A 15,514-nucleotide genomic window follows, 5' to 3' on the forward strand; every position below is an offset into this window, starting at 1 on the left:
GATATTGAAGTTTCAAGACGACGTTAATGTTACAAAGATGAAGGTGATGTTACAAGATGATACCTTGTGTGAGTTGCTCTCAGGTGCCACAATATCTGAACGTGTGTGCGCGCAGGAAGGTTAAGTGGTGTGGGATTGTCCCAGTGACTGAACTTTCTGCCGATGGGGTCCGCTCGGTGACCGTAGTGAACCGTAGACACGATGAGCCGGCCAGCCAGACGGTGGTTGGCGGCCGGAGAGTGTGGAGGCGAGGGTACGGCCGCTCCATCGACAAGTGGCCCTCTCACACGTTGGCTCCCACACTCCTCTCACTGCCACGAGAATCATCAGTGTATTGTAGTTTCTTGTCTGGCTCTTTTGACATGAGCCTTCGATTTTTGTGGTCTGACAATGTGATATAAAATGGAAATGTATTGAAATATGTGCTCGCATCAAATATGAGAAAATATGAAAATTGCACGGCAACTAGAGCTTAATGATAGTGTTTGGGAAGGAAGTTCGCGAGTTAGCAGCCAGACGACAGATTCAGTTTGTATGTGAGTGAACCTGTTGATCCCAGTGTAGGCTGGGCGAGCAGACGCCTTGCTACACAGGGTTGAAGAAGCTCACATCTCTACCTGGGCAACCCTGTCTGCTCTTTTATTACTGCTGTGGTCTTAAAGAAAACAAACTCAAGCACTTGGTGTGATCTTATTTGACTCCATAAACTCTAGTAAAAGTCGGGATAAAACGGAAGTGTGAAACGTTGACAAAACAGTGCGGCTACACTTGACAAGGTGGATTCCCAGCATATATTGAAGTACACGGGTAACGTGGGGAACTTGAGTGATTCTGTCAACATATTCTCGAGTCCTTGGTGGCCTGTAGAGAGCAGGTCGTGCCCAGTGCCACCCGCTGAGCCGCCCACCGACAAGATGGTACATCAGGTGCAGGTACAAGACCGCTCCCCTCGTAAACGGGATCGTCGCGCCGCCGGCCTCATATTAACTCCGGGAGGCGGTCCTGAACTCACGGATATGAGAGCCCCAGAATTCAAGGGAGAGATCCGTCCTCCCCCAGCCAAGATGTCTCGCCTGGGCATGTACGAGACCTACCAGCCTTGGGTCCTTCAGACCTACGGTGATTCAGCCAAAACCAAGACCATTACAAGGAATAAGTACCAAAGAATTTTGCAGATCCTTCGAGGAGATTATGTAGATAACGAGACCTCGAAGTTCAAGTTATGGGTTAAAGGACGAGGGTTCAGGATCGGTCCCCCGCCAGGCTACCTGAGCGGGGCCGTGGAGGACCCCATTATCACCCAGCTTACACCTCCTGCAGGACTCGAGTATAACCCGGACAAGGATCCCTATCCAGACATCTATGTTCAAACTGGAACAATCAAGGTAAATATATTCATCGATGAGGGTTATATGATATCACTATATAATGTCACAACATAACTGATGTCCTTGTGTGTGGTGGCTGCAACATTGACGCTGCTATGGATTCATCCATTTTTTCATCATAGTCTATTTTTTTTCAGGTCTGTAATTATTTTTCTTGTCGCTACCACTTTATGTAACATTCCGAGCCTTATTCACCAGGATCATGGTTCCCGAGACTACTGAATAGCCTTGGTAGAGGGAGGTGGTGGCCAGAGTAGTGCTGGAGGAGCCTGGCTGATATGTGAACCCTGGCAGCTGGCTGGCGTCTGGCTGCTCCCCCCCCCCCCCCTTCCACTCCCGTCATATACAGCCTTCCCCCCACATTTTATGGCACCTCGACTAGTTATGGTCCATGGCAACACTATCACACCTAGAACTGTCGCATCTAGTCATAAACTCACCACTGTTTACTCACGTTGTTCTCGCTTCCTGCCGCAGTGCAGTTCGGATAATTGGCATTCCACTTCCAATTATGTGAAATTTAATGAGGTGTGAGGTTAGAATCTTGTGGTCACTTGTAGGGCGTGTCGTGCACGTCGGTGATGCCAGCGTTCGTTCCCACCTAGGCGTGCCCGTTCTAACAGTCCCCTTGAACCTTGCCCGCCCGCCGCCCCCTCCACCCCTGGCCCGCCCGCCCGCCGCCCCCTCCCCAGATGGGCGTCCCCCTGCTGCTACGGGACGGGGCGAGTCATCTGGGTCGGGCCGCCTGTGTGTGTGTGTCCGGCCCGCTGCTGCTCACCCTCCTAGGGCTAGAAAGGCGCGAGTCTTAAGTGATTTATGTAAGCGTGACGCCCTTACGACCCTCGCCCGCCGTGAGAAGGATGTGGAGTTTCAGATTAACCGAGGCGGTGGGTGGCACTCCTCAAGGTTTCGCTCACCTGTGTGCCGGCAACACACTCGCCCCCTCAAGCAGTACTCACCAGTGCTTGTCTCTCCATCCCCAGCGCCCTGAAAAAGTAACTTAATAATATATCGTCTAGTGAAGGCGACGTTGTGGCGAACGAATTGTTCTGGTAAAGGGACGAAATGTGTTGGAACTTGGTGTTGTGTTGTGAGGCGTCGCCGCTGCTTGCCATGTCTCGCACACGCCTCCACCCACCTTAGAGCCACAACGGCCTGCGCCAAGCCTGACATTATGCTTTCTGTGCCTTTGTGACGGCCGCCTCTGCGCTCCTCTGTAACCACCAACCGGGCCGCCCACCACAGGGACTTAACCCACATCACACATTTCCTAACATTTTCACACGTACAGACGCTTCTCTCTTGCATATTCTCTAACTGACAACGTTTATTGCTAGGACGAGTGTGTACGTACCCATCCATTGTAATATTTACTCTGAAACACATGAAATACAGGCTTGAGAAGGAGATTAGTGAGTGCGAGAGTGGCGGTGTGTGTGGCCATGTGTGGCCAGGGTGCCGTGTGCGTGGTGGTGGTAGCGAGCGAAGTGTCAGCTGCCCCCGCTGCCCTGTGTACGTCTGTGTACGTATTCTACTGCTGTGTGCGTACGGCCTGTGCACATTTTACGTGTCTTGATTATCCCCCGCGTAATATGTAGCCGGCGCTTGCCACTCGCAAATGGAGTTGAGGTGTTGCACTAGCGATAATGAGGGCGGCCGTGTTCGCTCCCTACCACACGTCATAATACCGAATCCCCCTTTAAAAGCTCCCCTTCTCCCCCCTCATCCCCTCCCCGCTTGCCTGCCTTCCTGCCTGCCTGCGCTGCCTGCCTGGCTGCCTGGGGAGCCGGGCAACGCAGACCCTCAAAACAGGAAGCTCTCCAGTTTACACGCAAGGTGATATTTTGGGAGCACCAGCAGGGGTTGCAGGGGAGGGCAGCCCCAGGAAGGTGGGAGGGCAGCCCCAGGAAGGTGGGAGGAAGCAAGGTGAGGATGAGAGGCAGCGGGAGGAAGAGCCAGAGACGATAAACACCGGGAAGGAAGAGGGAGGAGCGATAAACTACAGAAAGAGGGAGACGAACGATAGAAAGACGATGAACTATAGAAAGAGGGAGACGATGAACGATAGAAAAAGGAAAAGAGATAAACGACAGAAAGAGGGAGACGATAAGCACCAGTAGGGAAGAGAGACGATAAACACCAGGAAGGAAGAGGGAGAAGCAATAAATGAGAGAAGGAAAGATGGAGAGGCAATAAATGAAGGAAGGGAAGAGGGAGAGTCTATAAACACCAGAAGGGAAGAGAGAGACAGAGAGACGCTAAGCAACAGAAACTGCGAAAGTAAAGAGTCGATATAAGTAGAGACAGAAACATTACATGAAAACAAAGGAAGGAATCACTTCACTAAGCCTACTGGTAGGCCTTCCATCCAGTCATTCCCACTCGTGGACTGCTGTCCAATCCACGCGGACCCGGGGACACGAGCTACACTGCAAGGCAGTACGATGACACATGTGAGGACGACACGTGACGTAGTGTGGATGACACATGACACAGGACGACACGTGACGTAGTGTGGATGACACATGACACAGGACGACACGTGACGTAGTGTGGATGACACATGACACAGGACGACACGTGACGTAGTGTGGATGACACATGACACAGGACGACACGTGACGTAGTGTGGATGACACATGACACAGGACGACACGTGACGTAGTGTGGATGACACATGACACAGGACGACAAGTGACGTAGTGTGGATGACACATGACACAGGACGACACGTGACGTAGTGTGGATGACACATGACACAGTGTGGCGAGGAGAGGTCTTGCGAGACGCCTCATTAAGGCGTCTCGTAAATATACATTTTTTTTTACGGGAGAAAAATCTAGCATTATGAGAGTGTGAGTCATCTATCTTGTCGGGGATTCAGTCGTGCAAAACTTTTTCAAGGGAAAACTGGATCACTACCATCGCTGGTGTGCCAGATACTGATATGTGGGCCGGCGGGACGCCAACAGCAACAGTCTGGTCGACCAGGAAATCAGCAGGGACGTGTGGCCACAAGCCGGGTTGCCAGATTAACAGAACTTTGAAACAGGTCACATATCACTGATCGCTGAGGTAATTAACACTACACATCTTAATAAATTTGCAGTGTTGACTTGTATTGCACAAAGCGTGTACAACAAACTTTTTCTGGACCATGTCTCACCAAACCTCTCTTGTTTGAATATATATAAATCTGAATGTTCTCCTATTAATCCTTTTGAGGCCTAGTTCCTGGGTCCTTTCCTCTTACGCTGCTGTCAACAGAATGGATCTTGGGATGTACAACAATTTAGCCGCTTCGACGGTAAAGTCTAAAACAAAATCTAAATCTTGTCTGGTTTCTGGACTGTTAAATTATCCTTAATATTATATATCTTCCTGGAAAGGAGGTTACACAGGTTTTTTTTTTCCTTTCCAGACGAAGTTGAAATGATTTTCTGTTCTTGCGAGAGGATTAGAAATAGCGGAAGTTTCTTTGATTTGCCTAATTTAAAAAAAATGGAATCCAGGGGTTATTTAGCCCTTTGAACATGCAGAGTTTCTGAGTAAGACACACGTGCAACAGTTTGGTATCTTTATTCTCAAAACATTTCGCTTTCTTAGCCATCTTCAGTTGAATGCAGAAGCAACTTTAAGACCACAAACTTTCTGGCGTCATTGACATCATTATAATCTCATTACCAACTTTTTGTCATCATTAATAACTTTTTGTCATCATCACCAAGTTCTTGCCTTCATTACCAAGTTCCTATTATCATTACTAAGTTCCCGTCATCATTACCAAGTTTCTGTCTTCATTACCAGTTTGCTATCATCATTGTCATATTGCTGTCATCATTACCAGCTTACTGTCATCATTACCAGCTTACTGTCATCATTATTAGTTTGCTGTCATCATTACCAGTTAGTCATAATTGCCAAATTAGAGGATATGTGTTCGTCAACCATTAAAAAAAGTTGAAAATAATATTACAGTAAATTAAGGGAAGAGGATGAGATGGCAAGCGCAAAGTTCTTGTACACACAAATAGCTAATTGTAAAGAGAGAGAGAGAGAGAGAGAGAGAGAGAGAGAGAGAGAGAGAGAGAGAGAGAGAGAGAGAGAGAGAAGACTGCCTGGTGCCAGTGGAAGTGGAGTGGTTCTTGTGTATATCACAGCTGTAATGTGACGGGGAAGTGGGGGAGGTGGTGAGGGGGGACCAGTGTGGCACTGCATGCGAGCGTCGAGGGAGAAGGGGTGGGGTTGGGGGGTGAATTGGCACAGTATATGAGAACGTGAAATCGAGTAGACAGCACCAGTGTGCAACCCCACACACCTGCACGTCTACACGCTGGACACTCCTGAGGTTTCCAACTAGTCCTGGACCTGTGGAATAAACGACATGAAACTGAAAAAAAAATGAAGCTTGCGACCTGAAAGGCTTGATACTTGAAGGATTCATGAGAACACTGTAGCAGGCCTATTGGCCCATGCTAGACAGGTTCAATTCACACTTACCCGCACCTGTCCAAGCTATTTTAAAAGCTAGCCAAAGTTCTCGCATCAGTGACGCTACTCGCAGTTTGGGCCACTCATCCTCAAACTGCCGAGTCGCGTCATTGAAGCGAGAACCTTGAGTAGCTTTAAAAACAGAGGTTAAAGACCCCCGGAGCCCGGTCCCAGACCAGACTTCCAAAAGGATCAAGGCCTGATCAATCAGGTGAGACGTGACTGTATAAAATAATCATTTGACATTGTCGATAGGGACAGATTTGTTTGAAATGAGAGGAGCATAGGAGAAAGGTACATAATATATATATATATATATATATATATATATATATATATATATATATATATATATATATATATATATATATATATATAGTAGAGAGAGAAAGAGAGAGAGGGGGGGGGGAGAAGAGAGGAGGCTGGCTAACTTTCCGTGCATTTATAAGGGGGATTTGTGGGCGCAGTGGTGAGTGGGTGTGCGTGTGATGGAGAGTGGGCGTGTGGGGAGAGTGGGCGTTGGGGGGTAAATAGTGGATGTGAGGGAGGGGTAGAGGGTGGGGGAGTTATTACAGGGGCCAGAGACCGCACCCGACTCACTAATTGACGTAATCACTTGCCGTCACCGCCCTTCTGCCAGCCCTGACACCCCCACTACCACCCCCTACCCAACCACAACCACCACTACCACCCCTCCCCGCTCCCACGACCAACTGATCTGGGAATAACAACGTTAAATTGAACTAACATTTAGAGAGACTAACAACACAAACGTGTCCTTGAAAACATAAGTATTTATTACGAGGATTATCTTCAAAACAAGGCAGGCCGGGCCAGGGATGCTAGTTTTCAGTGCCCTTGTGCTCTCCCATAGTCGCTTCCAGAGATCACCGCCCCCGCGGCCCGGTCCCAGACCAGGCCTCCTGCTTGCTAACTTCATCGCTCAGGCTGAAGAATAATATTTGTGGGGAAGAACAGATTTTATGAAAGGAAATGTTATAAATAGGAAAGCTGCTCAGTGATTTTAAAAACTGTTTGGTAAGTTGCAGTTAGCAGTGAGATGACTGATGTATGTAGACTGCTCAGGTCTGAAGATTCATGCAACGCCTCATTGCTTCTGGGAGCGAGAAAAAAGACTTGCTACAGAAGGAACAGCTACTGTGTACAAGATGATCAAGGAGTTCATATAAACTAACCATCATTATCCAAAGGATGGATATGGGGGTGCACATTAAACTAGCCACTGCTACCCAGAGGATGGATATGGGGTGCACAATAAACTAGCCGATTCAGTATCAGGGAGTAATTAATGTGCACTGTAAACAGTTTACTAGAGTCAAGAACCTGTCAAACCTTCAAGAACTTGTGAGGTTCTCTCCTGAAGACTTCCTACGTTGCTATATTTCATATAGAAATATTATAGCAACGTAGGAAGTCTTCAGGAGAGAACTTCACAAGTTCTTGAAGGTTTGACAGGTTCTTGGAAGCAGTTTGTCAAGTTATGATGGTAGGTTCCGTCACCGACCCTGGCAATGCTTTTCCTTTGGGATATTTTGGTGACTAGAACCCGGTCTCTCTGGTGACTGATCGACCTGACTAAGACTCGACAGTTTTGTTTACTGTCACTGTGATCCATTTATTGCAAATCTGAATATCTATTTCCCTACTTTCTTTTTCTGTTATGCCTACTGACCTCATGGTCGTATTTGTCAAATGAATTTGTACCTGAACAGACTTTGGATTTGGATTTTTGCATATGTGAAAAGTGCTTCGATTTTTTGTCAAATTCCTTGAATTGCTTTTCGTTCCTTTTGCACTTCTTCGGTTGGGTATGAATGCTTTTGTTTTTCAGAATATGTAGTTTTCCAGCGGAGCTTGTGAGTCCTTTGAGTTGCAGTGCAGAAACTCACTTCCTCTTTTTGCGAAGTCTTGTGTGTTCTAGCTCTGTGTATGAGGTCTTCTTAGTCTTTATTTACATAGGGCATGTACGCTAATGTACTCAGCGTTTCCATGCGTTGGTCTGGGATTATAGTGGTGGGTGTGGACGTGAGCATATGATACCGGCAGTGGTGAGGGCGTTGTGGTCGTGTAGTGACGGTGTGGCAATGAGGGTGGTGTTTGTTAATGCTAGTGGTGGTGCTGCAGGGTTGTTGCTAGTAATTGGTTGTGGAGGGGTAGTAACAGTTGCTAGTAGTGGTGATGGAGAATAGTGACAGGTGTTGCTAGTAGTGGTGATGGAGGGTAGTGGTGGTGACCAGGGCACTAGCAGCAAGGCTCGTAGAGTGAGTGGGGTGTTTACTAATCATGGGACATTGTGAACCCTCTCACCCACCGTCCAACCCTCCCTCCCTCCCTTCCTCTCTATCTCCTTACCTCTCTCTCTCCCTTCTTCTCACTCTGCCTGCCTTTCTCTCTTCCTTGCTCAATTCAGCCCTCTCTCTCTTCCTGTCTTCCTATCTCTCTCTCTTACTATATTTCTATCTCCGTCCCTCCATCTCTCCCTCTCCCCATTCCTCCTTTTCCTGCGACTCAATAGCACATTCCTTAAGGAATGGAGGAGGTTAGGCCGAAGCGGCATATTTGCTGCCAAACAGCTGACCACCACATTCTGAGCACCCTTACCACTGAGGTAGCTTGCGTGGCCAGCTGGTGGTTAGGTTAGGTAAGATTCGTCAGCTGGTGGTGATGCTGGCCAACTGTTGGTGATTGTGTCCAGCTGCTGAGTAAGCTAGAGGTAGTACCCAGGTACTGAGGGTGGTGGTACTTTAAGGAAGTGTTAGCTTAGCAATGGTCAGTACAACGATTGAAACAGGCGTCACACCCAGTCTTCGCCACAACGGAAATTGCGGCACCAGCCTGGGGTCGTAACGTCTGGTTTACGAGCCCCTGTACTGCCACGGACACGAACAAAAAACCTGTACTGCCACGGATACTGACAAGAACCCTTGTACTGACACGGACACGCAGATATCGATGCAGCGTGAGTGACCTACACAATCTGTCAACTGTAATGCTGGTACTGACGACGCCAGAGTATAATAGGCGCTTGGTTACGTCCACGGACGTGACCAAGTACACGAACGGGGCCACGCCAATGGCTATGTGCACAGGCGTCTGGCCACGCCCTGGAAACGTACATTGAACATCAGGCCACGCATACCTACACACACACACACACACACACACACACACACACACACACACACACACACACACACACACACACACACACACACACACACACACTAAGACCACAGCACTCACTGAACTTTCACGTTCGCGTCTCCAAAATGTATCACAACACTATCAATTTTAGCTTTATAAGCTTTCGTAAGGCCTCGTTTAGATTATGCTGCTCAGTTATGGTCTCCATATTACAGACTGAACATAAATGCCCTGGAAAACATACATAAAAGGATACCTGGATCTGGATGACGAAGTTGATCCCATGTATGAAGTCTTTCTTACTAGGATAAATTAAAAACACCAAATTTGGACACTGGAGAGGCGTAGAATTAGGGGGGATGTGATTGAAGTATACACATGGAAAACAGGAATAAATAAAGGGGTTATAAATAACGTGCTGAAAATATCTAACCAAGTCAGGAGAAGCGGCAATGGTTTCATGTTGGACAAATTTAGATTAAGAGAAGATATAGGAAAACACTCGTTTGGCAAGAGAGTTGTGGATGAGTGGAACAAACTCTCAAGTAGCACCATTGAAGCTGGAACTTTGCATAGCTTAAAAAATGAGTTGAGCAAATATACGAGTGGGTGTGCATGAGACCTGTCTAGTATGGGCCAGTGCTACAGTGGTCCTCTTATGCTTTTTTTTATTTTCTTATAACCTTGGATCCACCGTCAAAACATATAAGAACGTAAGAAGGAAGGAAGGAGCACTGCAGCAGGCCTACTGGCCCAAGTATATAATCCTAGAGTCACCAAATTATACTGCCGTCGTCACAACATCAAGTGGAACACTTGTTATGTTCTTCCAGCCCCATCATCCACTTGAGACGAATTTGAGTATGTAAGTTTTATAATCGGTATAGTGTGTAGTTCCATACTTATCTCCCGTTATCTGCTGGTCTGTGAAGGAGGATACAGCTGTTTTACGTGTGGGGAAGGGTGTGTACAAACCCACTGGAGTCATACAGCGCTACGTGCAATAGTAGGCAAGTATGTTCGATCCAAGAAAGGGAAGGGCAGGTCAAATTTCTTCGATCAAGAACCCCTCACCGACATGAGGGAATGCACCTTAAGCAGCCTCCTCAATCAAGAATTGCTCATCTAGGCTTTTAGTAGACCGCAAATTTTATGGGTCCAAACCTCTGACGTATGTACCTGGACATATTTCATTGGTTACTTTTAGCTGAGGTAGAGCAGCAGAGTTTTAAGAAAGCCGGGAATAGTAAGAGGAGAGATTGTGGTATGAACCTTGGTAATAGATACCAACAAATAGGTTAAAAAAGACACGTGAACAAACACTAGGGCGTATTAGAAAACGTTTTGATCCTTTCTCTTAGAGGTGATCAGTGTCCCAGGACCGAAACGTTTTCTAATAGAGGGAGGGAGTGCAACGGATAAGTGTAGTAGTAGCAGCAGCAACGCACACAGCAAGAGGGATTCTTGAGTTTCTCCAGCGCTCGGGTTTAATGCCCAAAGCTGGGGTGTGACTCCAAAAGGATCCTTAAAATGGTATAAAATACCTAACTGTTGCATATGTGTCTTACCTAACAAAAGGACCCTGTAGTGCTTGCTGCCTTTGCACCTCCTGATATTGTCTGCTGCTGTGCAGCTGCCACACCCTTCGAACCCAGTGTGGGCAAGATTTGTGGCAGCCCAAGGTGCCTAGCTTCTCCCTCTGAGCCCCGTGGGGGCGGGGAATGGGGTTATGCCTGGGTATAGCTGGTCCCAGAAGACGAGGAGGTACTTGTACCTCCTCCCACGGCAGACATTGGTCTGAGACACTCCCTCGACAGGAAGCCAAGGCCAGGCCACCTCTTGGAAAAGACCCGGGCCGGGCGATTATACTGGCGAATCTACAACAGAACAATTTTCTATTAAATGTGTCCTTACGTGTTACGTGTATTTTTAAACCAGAAGAGATTGTATGTGGAAGTATACCTGGAGAATACCTGGAGAGGGTTTCGGGGATCAACGCCCTCGCGGCCCGGTCTGTGACCAGGCCTCGTGGTGGACCAGAGCCTGATCAACCGGCAGGGAGCCGGAAAGGGCACCTGTGAGTTGCATCTCTGGCAAGTGACAGAGAGTGAACATTACGAGCACCGGTTCAGGTTCTCCTCTTATCACCTGCCTTCCAGATAGTGGTGAACCAGGGCGGTGATTAACCCATTTCTCCAGTGAAATTACTCTGGTTTATTAATTGTAATTAAGTTCCGGTCTAACACAGTGCCACAGCCCTTCATGCAGTGACAATGCTAAACCACAGCACACTGCAAGTGCCGTGACTTACTGATAGTGTTACGTAACTCTTAAGAGTGCCACAGTACTAAAGTGCCACCTCATTATTACGATGCTTTGCTATGCTTACAGTGCCACACTACAGTTGTAGTGTCGCACTACACTCGGTGTCACACTACATTTACAGTGCCACTCCACTTGGTGTCACACTACACTTGGTGTCACACTGCACTTACAGTGACACTACACTTGCAATGTCACACTATCAGCTTCAAATTATGAGGGTCACACAGCATCACACTCAGCGTCACACAGCATTACTCAGCGTCACACAACATTACACTCCGCGTCACAGAATGGATATAAATTCTCTGGAAAATGTACAAAGGAGGATGACAAAGATGATCCCATGTATCAGAAACCTTCCCTATGAGGATAGACTAAGGGCCCTGAAACTGCACTCTCTGGAAAGACGTAGAATTAGGGGGGATATGATTGAGGTGTATAAGTGGAAGACAGGAATAAATAAAGGGGATGTAAATAGTGTGCTGAAAATATCTAGCCTAGACAGGACTCGCAGCAATGGTTTTAAGTTGGAAAAATTCAGATTCAGGAAGGATATAGGAAAGTACTGGTTTGGTAATAGAGTTGTGGATGAGTGGAACAAACTCCCAAGTACCGTTATAGAGGCCAGAACGTTGTGTAGCTTTAAAAATAGGTTGGATAAATACATGAGTAGATGTGGGTGGGTGTGAGTTAGACCTGATAGCTTGTGCTAACAGGTCGGTTGCCGTGTTCCTCCCTTAAGTCAATGTGACCTGACCTGTTAGGTTGGGTGCTTTGGCTTAAGCCGGTAGGAGACTTGGACCTGCCTCGCATGGGCCAGTAGGCCTTCTGCAGTGTTCCTTCGTTCTTATGTTCTTATGTTCTTATGTCACACAGCATTAATCAGCGTCACATTACACTCAGCGTCACAGCATTGCACTCCGCGTCACACAGCATTACTCAGCGTCACACATTACACTCAGCGTCACACAGCATTACACAGCGTCACACAGCATTACACAGCGTCACACAGCATTGCACTCAGCGTCACAGCATTGCACTCAGCGTCACACAGCATTGCACTCGGCGTCACACAGCATTACGCTCGGCGTCACACAGCATTACACTTGGCGTCACACAGCATTACACTCGGCGTCACAGCCTTGTTGCAGCACCACTGCAGAACAGTGCTACAGCCACTAACAGGCCCCAGAGATTGGTCTCCCCCCATCCCCTTCCCCCACACTCGACAAGCAAGATCTTCCCCTTACCGCCCATCCTTCTTCCCCCCTCCCCCCCTCCTTTCCCCCCACCTCCTCATGCCATTCCGCCCAGACCATCCGCCCGTCCCACAGGCTTTAAGCAGGCGCACCTACTGCTGCCGCCTCCCGCCCTCCCTATCTCCTCCCAGTTTATCTTCCCTCCCCGGCGGCCCAAAGAGGGGTGAGCCCACACCCCGGCGGCCCCATTCCTCCCCCCTCCCCGTCCCCGAGGGATGGCGACCCACTCCCGCCCGCTCAACACACCTGCTCCCAGGAATGCTCATTAACACCGCGCCCCCTGATGACACACGCCTCCACCTCCACGCCTGCCTGCCCACGCCACAGTAACTCCCCCCCCCTGTCTGCCCACACCCTGTGGACCCCACGTCTGTCTGCCTGCTCCACTAACGGACCACCAGGACATAATGAATGAACACTGCAGCAGACCTACTGGTCCATGCTAGGCAGGTTCAACTCACACCCACCTACACTCGTGAACGTGTGTCACTTATCCACAACTATGTTACTAACCTTTAATTTCTGTATATTTTCTAAATTTAGATGTGGCCAACTTGAATCATTTCCTCTAGCCTTGTCTTGGTTGGATATATTCAGAACGTTATTTGTATAAGTAAGACACATGTGCAACAGTTAGGTATCTTTATTCCGAAACGTTTCGCCCGCACAATAAGCTGAAGATAAACCTTGGAATGACAACTTGTGAATGATAAAGAGAGATATGATCACGACTTAGAAGATACTCGGAACACTGAACAGAGTAGATAGACAAAGTGGTGGAAATGAGGGCCACAGGATTAAGACAGGATATACATGGTCTAGAAAAAGATCTAAGCTATAGAGATGTTAGAAATTTTAGAAGATGTTAGAAGATGCGGGAAAATGAAATGAGCTGAAGAAGGAGACACTTGCACTACATTTGGGAAATCTTTAATGAGGAAACTGAACACATCTACTCCAGGCTGAGGGACTCAGTACCTCATCTTCCTCTGTTGCAGTCACATGGAATCACAACAGTTGCACAACCCAGGTCAAGATGGTCTCAGAAAAGGTCGTTCTTGCTTCTGGCAACTGCTGGACCACTACCACATAGTCTTGGATGCACTGGAAACATTTTGGAAAAGCCTTTAACAAGTGCGATCGTGGGGTAATTGCGCACAAAATGCGTGCAAAAGGAATAACTGGAAAGGTCGCAGATGGATGTTTAACTTCCTAACTAAAAGAAGTAAAATGAAGGGCTGCTACAGTGAAGAGTTCTGTTCCCCAAGGCACAGTACTTGCCCCACTTCTCTTTCTCATTCTCATATCTGACACGAGAAAGAAGGAACGCTGCAGCAGGCCTACTGGCCCATGCGAGGCAGGTCAACCAGAAACTTTAACCATAGTACTGTATCATCCTTTGCAAGCGATACTAAAATTTGAATGAGTCATCCACAAAAGACACAGTGAGCCTCCAAGCTGATATCAACCAAATCTTCCAGTGGCTCACTGATAACAATATGACGTTCAACGAGAACAAATTTCATTTACTACGGAAATAAAAAAAAAAACAGACCAGAGTACGATACAAATTAAAATAACTCAGTAGAGCTTAAATATAACATGAGAGACCTGGGAAAGATAATGTCAGATCTCACATTTAAAAAGCACAAAAATCTTATTATTGCAACTACAAGGAATTAGACTAGATAATTAGAACTTTCAAAACAAGAGATGCCAAGCCACTGCTGACACTCTTCAGTTCATTCGTTCTCTCCAGGCTGGAGTATTGCTGTGTTATAACGGCCCCCTTAAAAATAGATGAAATTGCAGAGCTGGAGAATGCACCACAGCCGCGGCGGACTATAACAGCCTGAACGATGAGGCCAACAATTAGACCTGGTCTGGGACTGGGCCGCGGAGGCGGTGACCTCCGGAAGCGACTACAGGATCACAGAGATCATGAACCAGTAGTGCCGACAAATTAATGGTCAAAAGCTGGGACCAGGAGCTAGGTGTCGACCCATTCAAATATATCTCTGTGACTAACAGACCACCAAGACCACAACCCTAACACCACCAGACACCAGCACCACATCCTAACACTACCAGACACCAGCACCACACCCTAACACCACCAGACACCAACACCACACACTAATACTACCAGACATCAACACCACCAGACACCAACACCACCAGACATCAACACCACCAGACATCAACACCACCAGACACCAACACCACCAGACATCAACACCACCAGACATCAACACCACACACCAGCACCACTCACCAACACCACTCAGTATCACCACACAACAACAAGAGAGCACAAAAAAACACCACACACCCACCACTCGGACTCTCCATAATTGGCTTTGGTTAGACACGAAATCAGATTTGTGGAACGACGCTATGGAGAGGAGGATGTTCACGCCTGTGATGGTGGTAGTGGTGGTGGTAATGGTGTTGGTGGTGGTACAGGTAGTGATGATGATGATGGTAGATGTAGTGGTGAGCTGGTGAGAGGAGAGTGTAAGGCGAGTGACATACTGAATGATGGAGAGTGTTACTGGTCTCATTATGCGTCCACTCCGCCACATGGCAACCAGAAGCGGCCTCACACACACACACACACACACACACACACACACACACACACACACACACACACACACACACACACACACATACGAGCGATGTAGTGGAGGCAGGAACCATACATAGTTTTAAGACGAGGTATGATAAAGCTCATGGAGCAGGGAGTGGAAGGACAAAGCGGTCAGTGAAGAGGCGGGGCCAGGAGCTGAGTCTCGACCCCTGCAACCACAATTAGGTGAGTACACACACACACACACACACACACACACACACACACACACACACACACACACACCTTTCTCT

At 47.8% G+C, this 15,514-nt stretch overlaps 1 protein-coding gene across 1 annotated transcript in view; it reads left to right on the forward strand.

Annotated features, from left to right (window-relative positions):
* Window positions 1-221: 221 nt before the first annotated feature.
* Window positions 222-15,514, forward strand: part of LOC128693217 (nucleolar protein 4) — a 244,205-nt gene continuing 228,912 nt past the window's right edge. The window contains exon 1 of the mRNA XM_053782719.2: window positions 222-1,385. Coding sequence (XP_053638694.1) covers window positions 915-1,385 — 471 coding nt within the window. The 5' untranslated portion in view covers window positions 222-914. The remainder of the gene's footprint in view (window positions 1,386-15,514) is intronic.

Source organism: Cherax quadricarinatus, chromosome 28 (genome assembly GCF_038502225.1).
Source record: "Cherax quadricarinatus isolate ZL_2023a chromosome 28, ASM3850222v1, whole genome shotgun sequence".
NCBI classification, from domain to species: Eukaryota; Metazoa; Arthropoda; class Malacostraca; order Decapoda; family Parastacidae; genus Cherax; species Cherax quadricarinatus.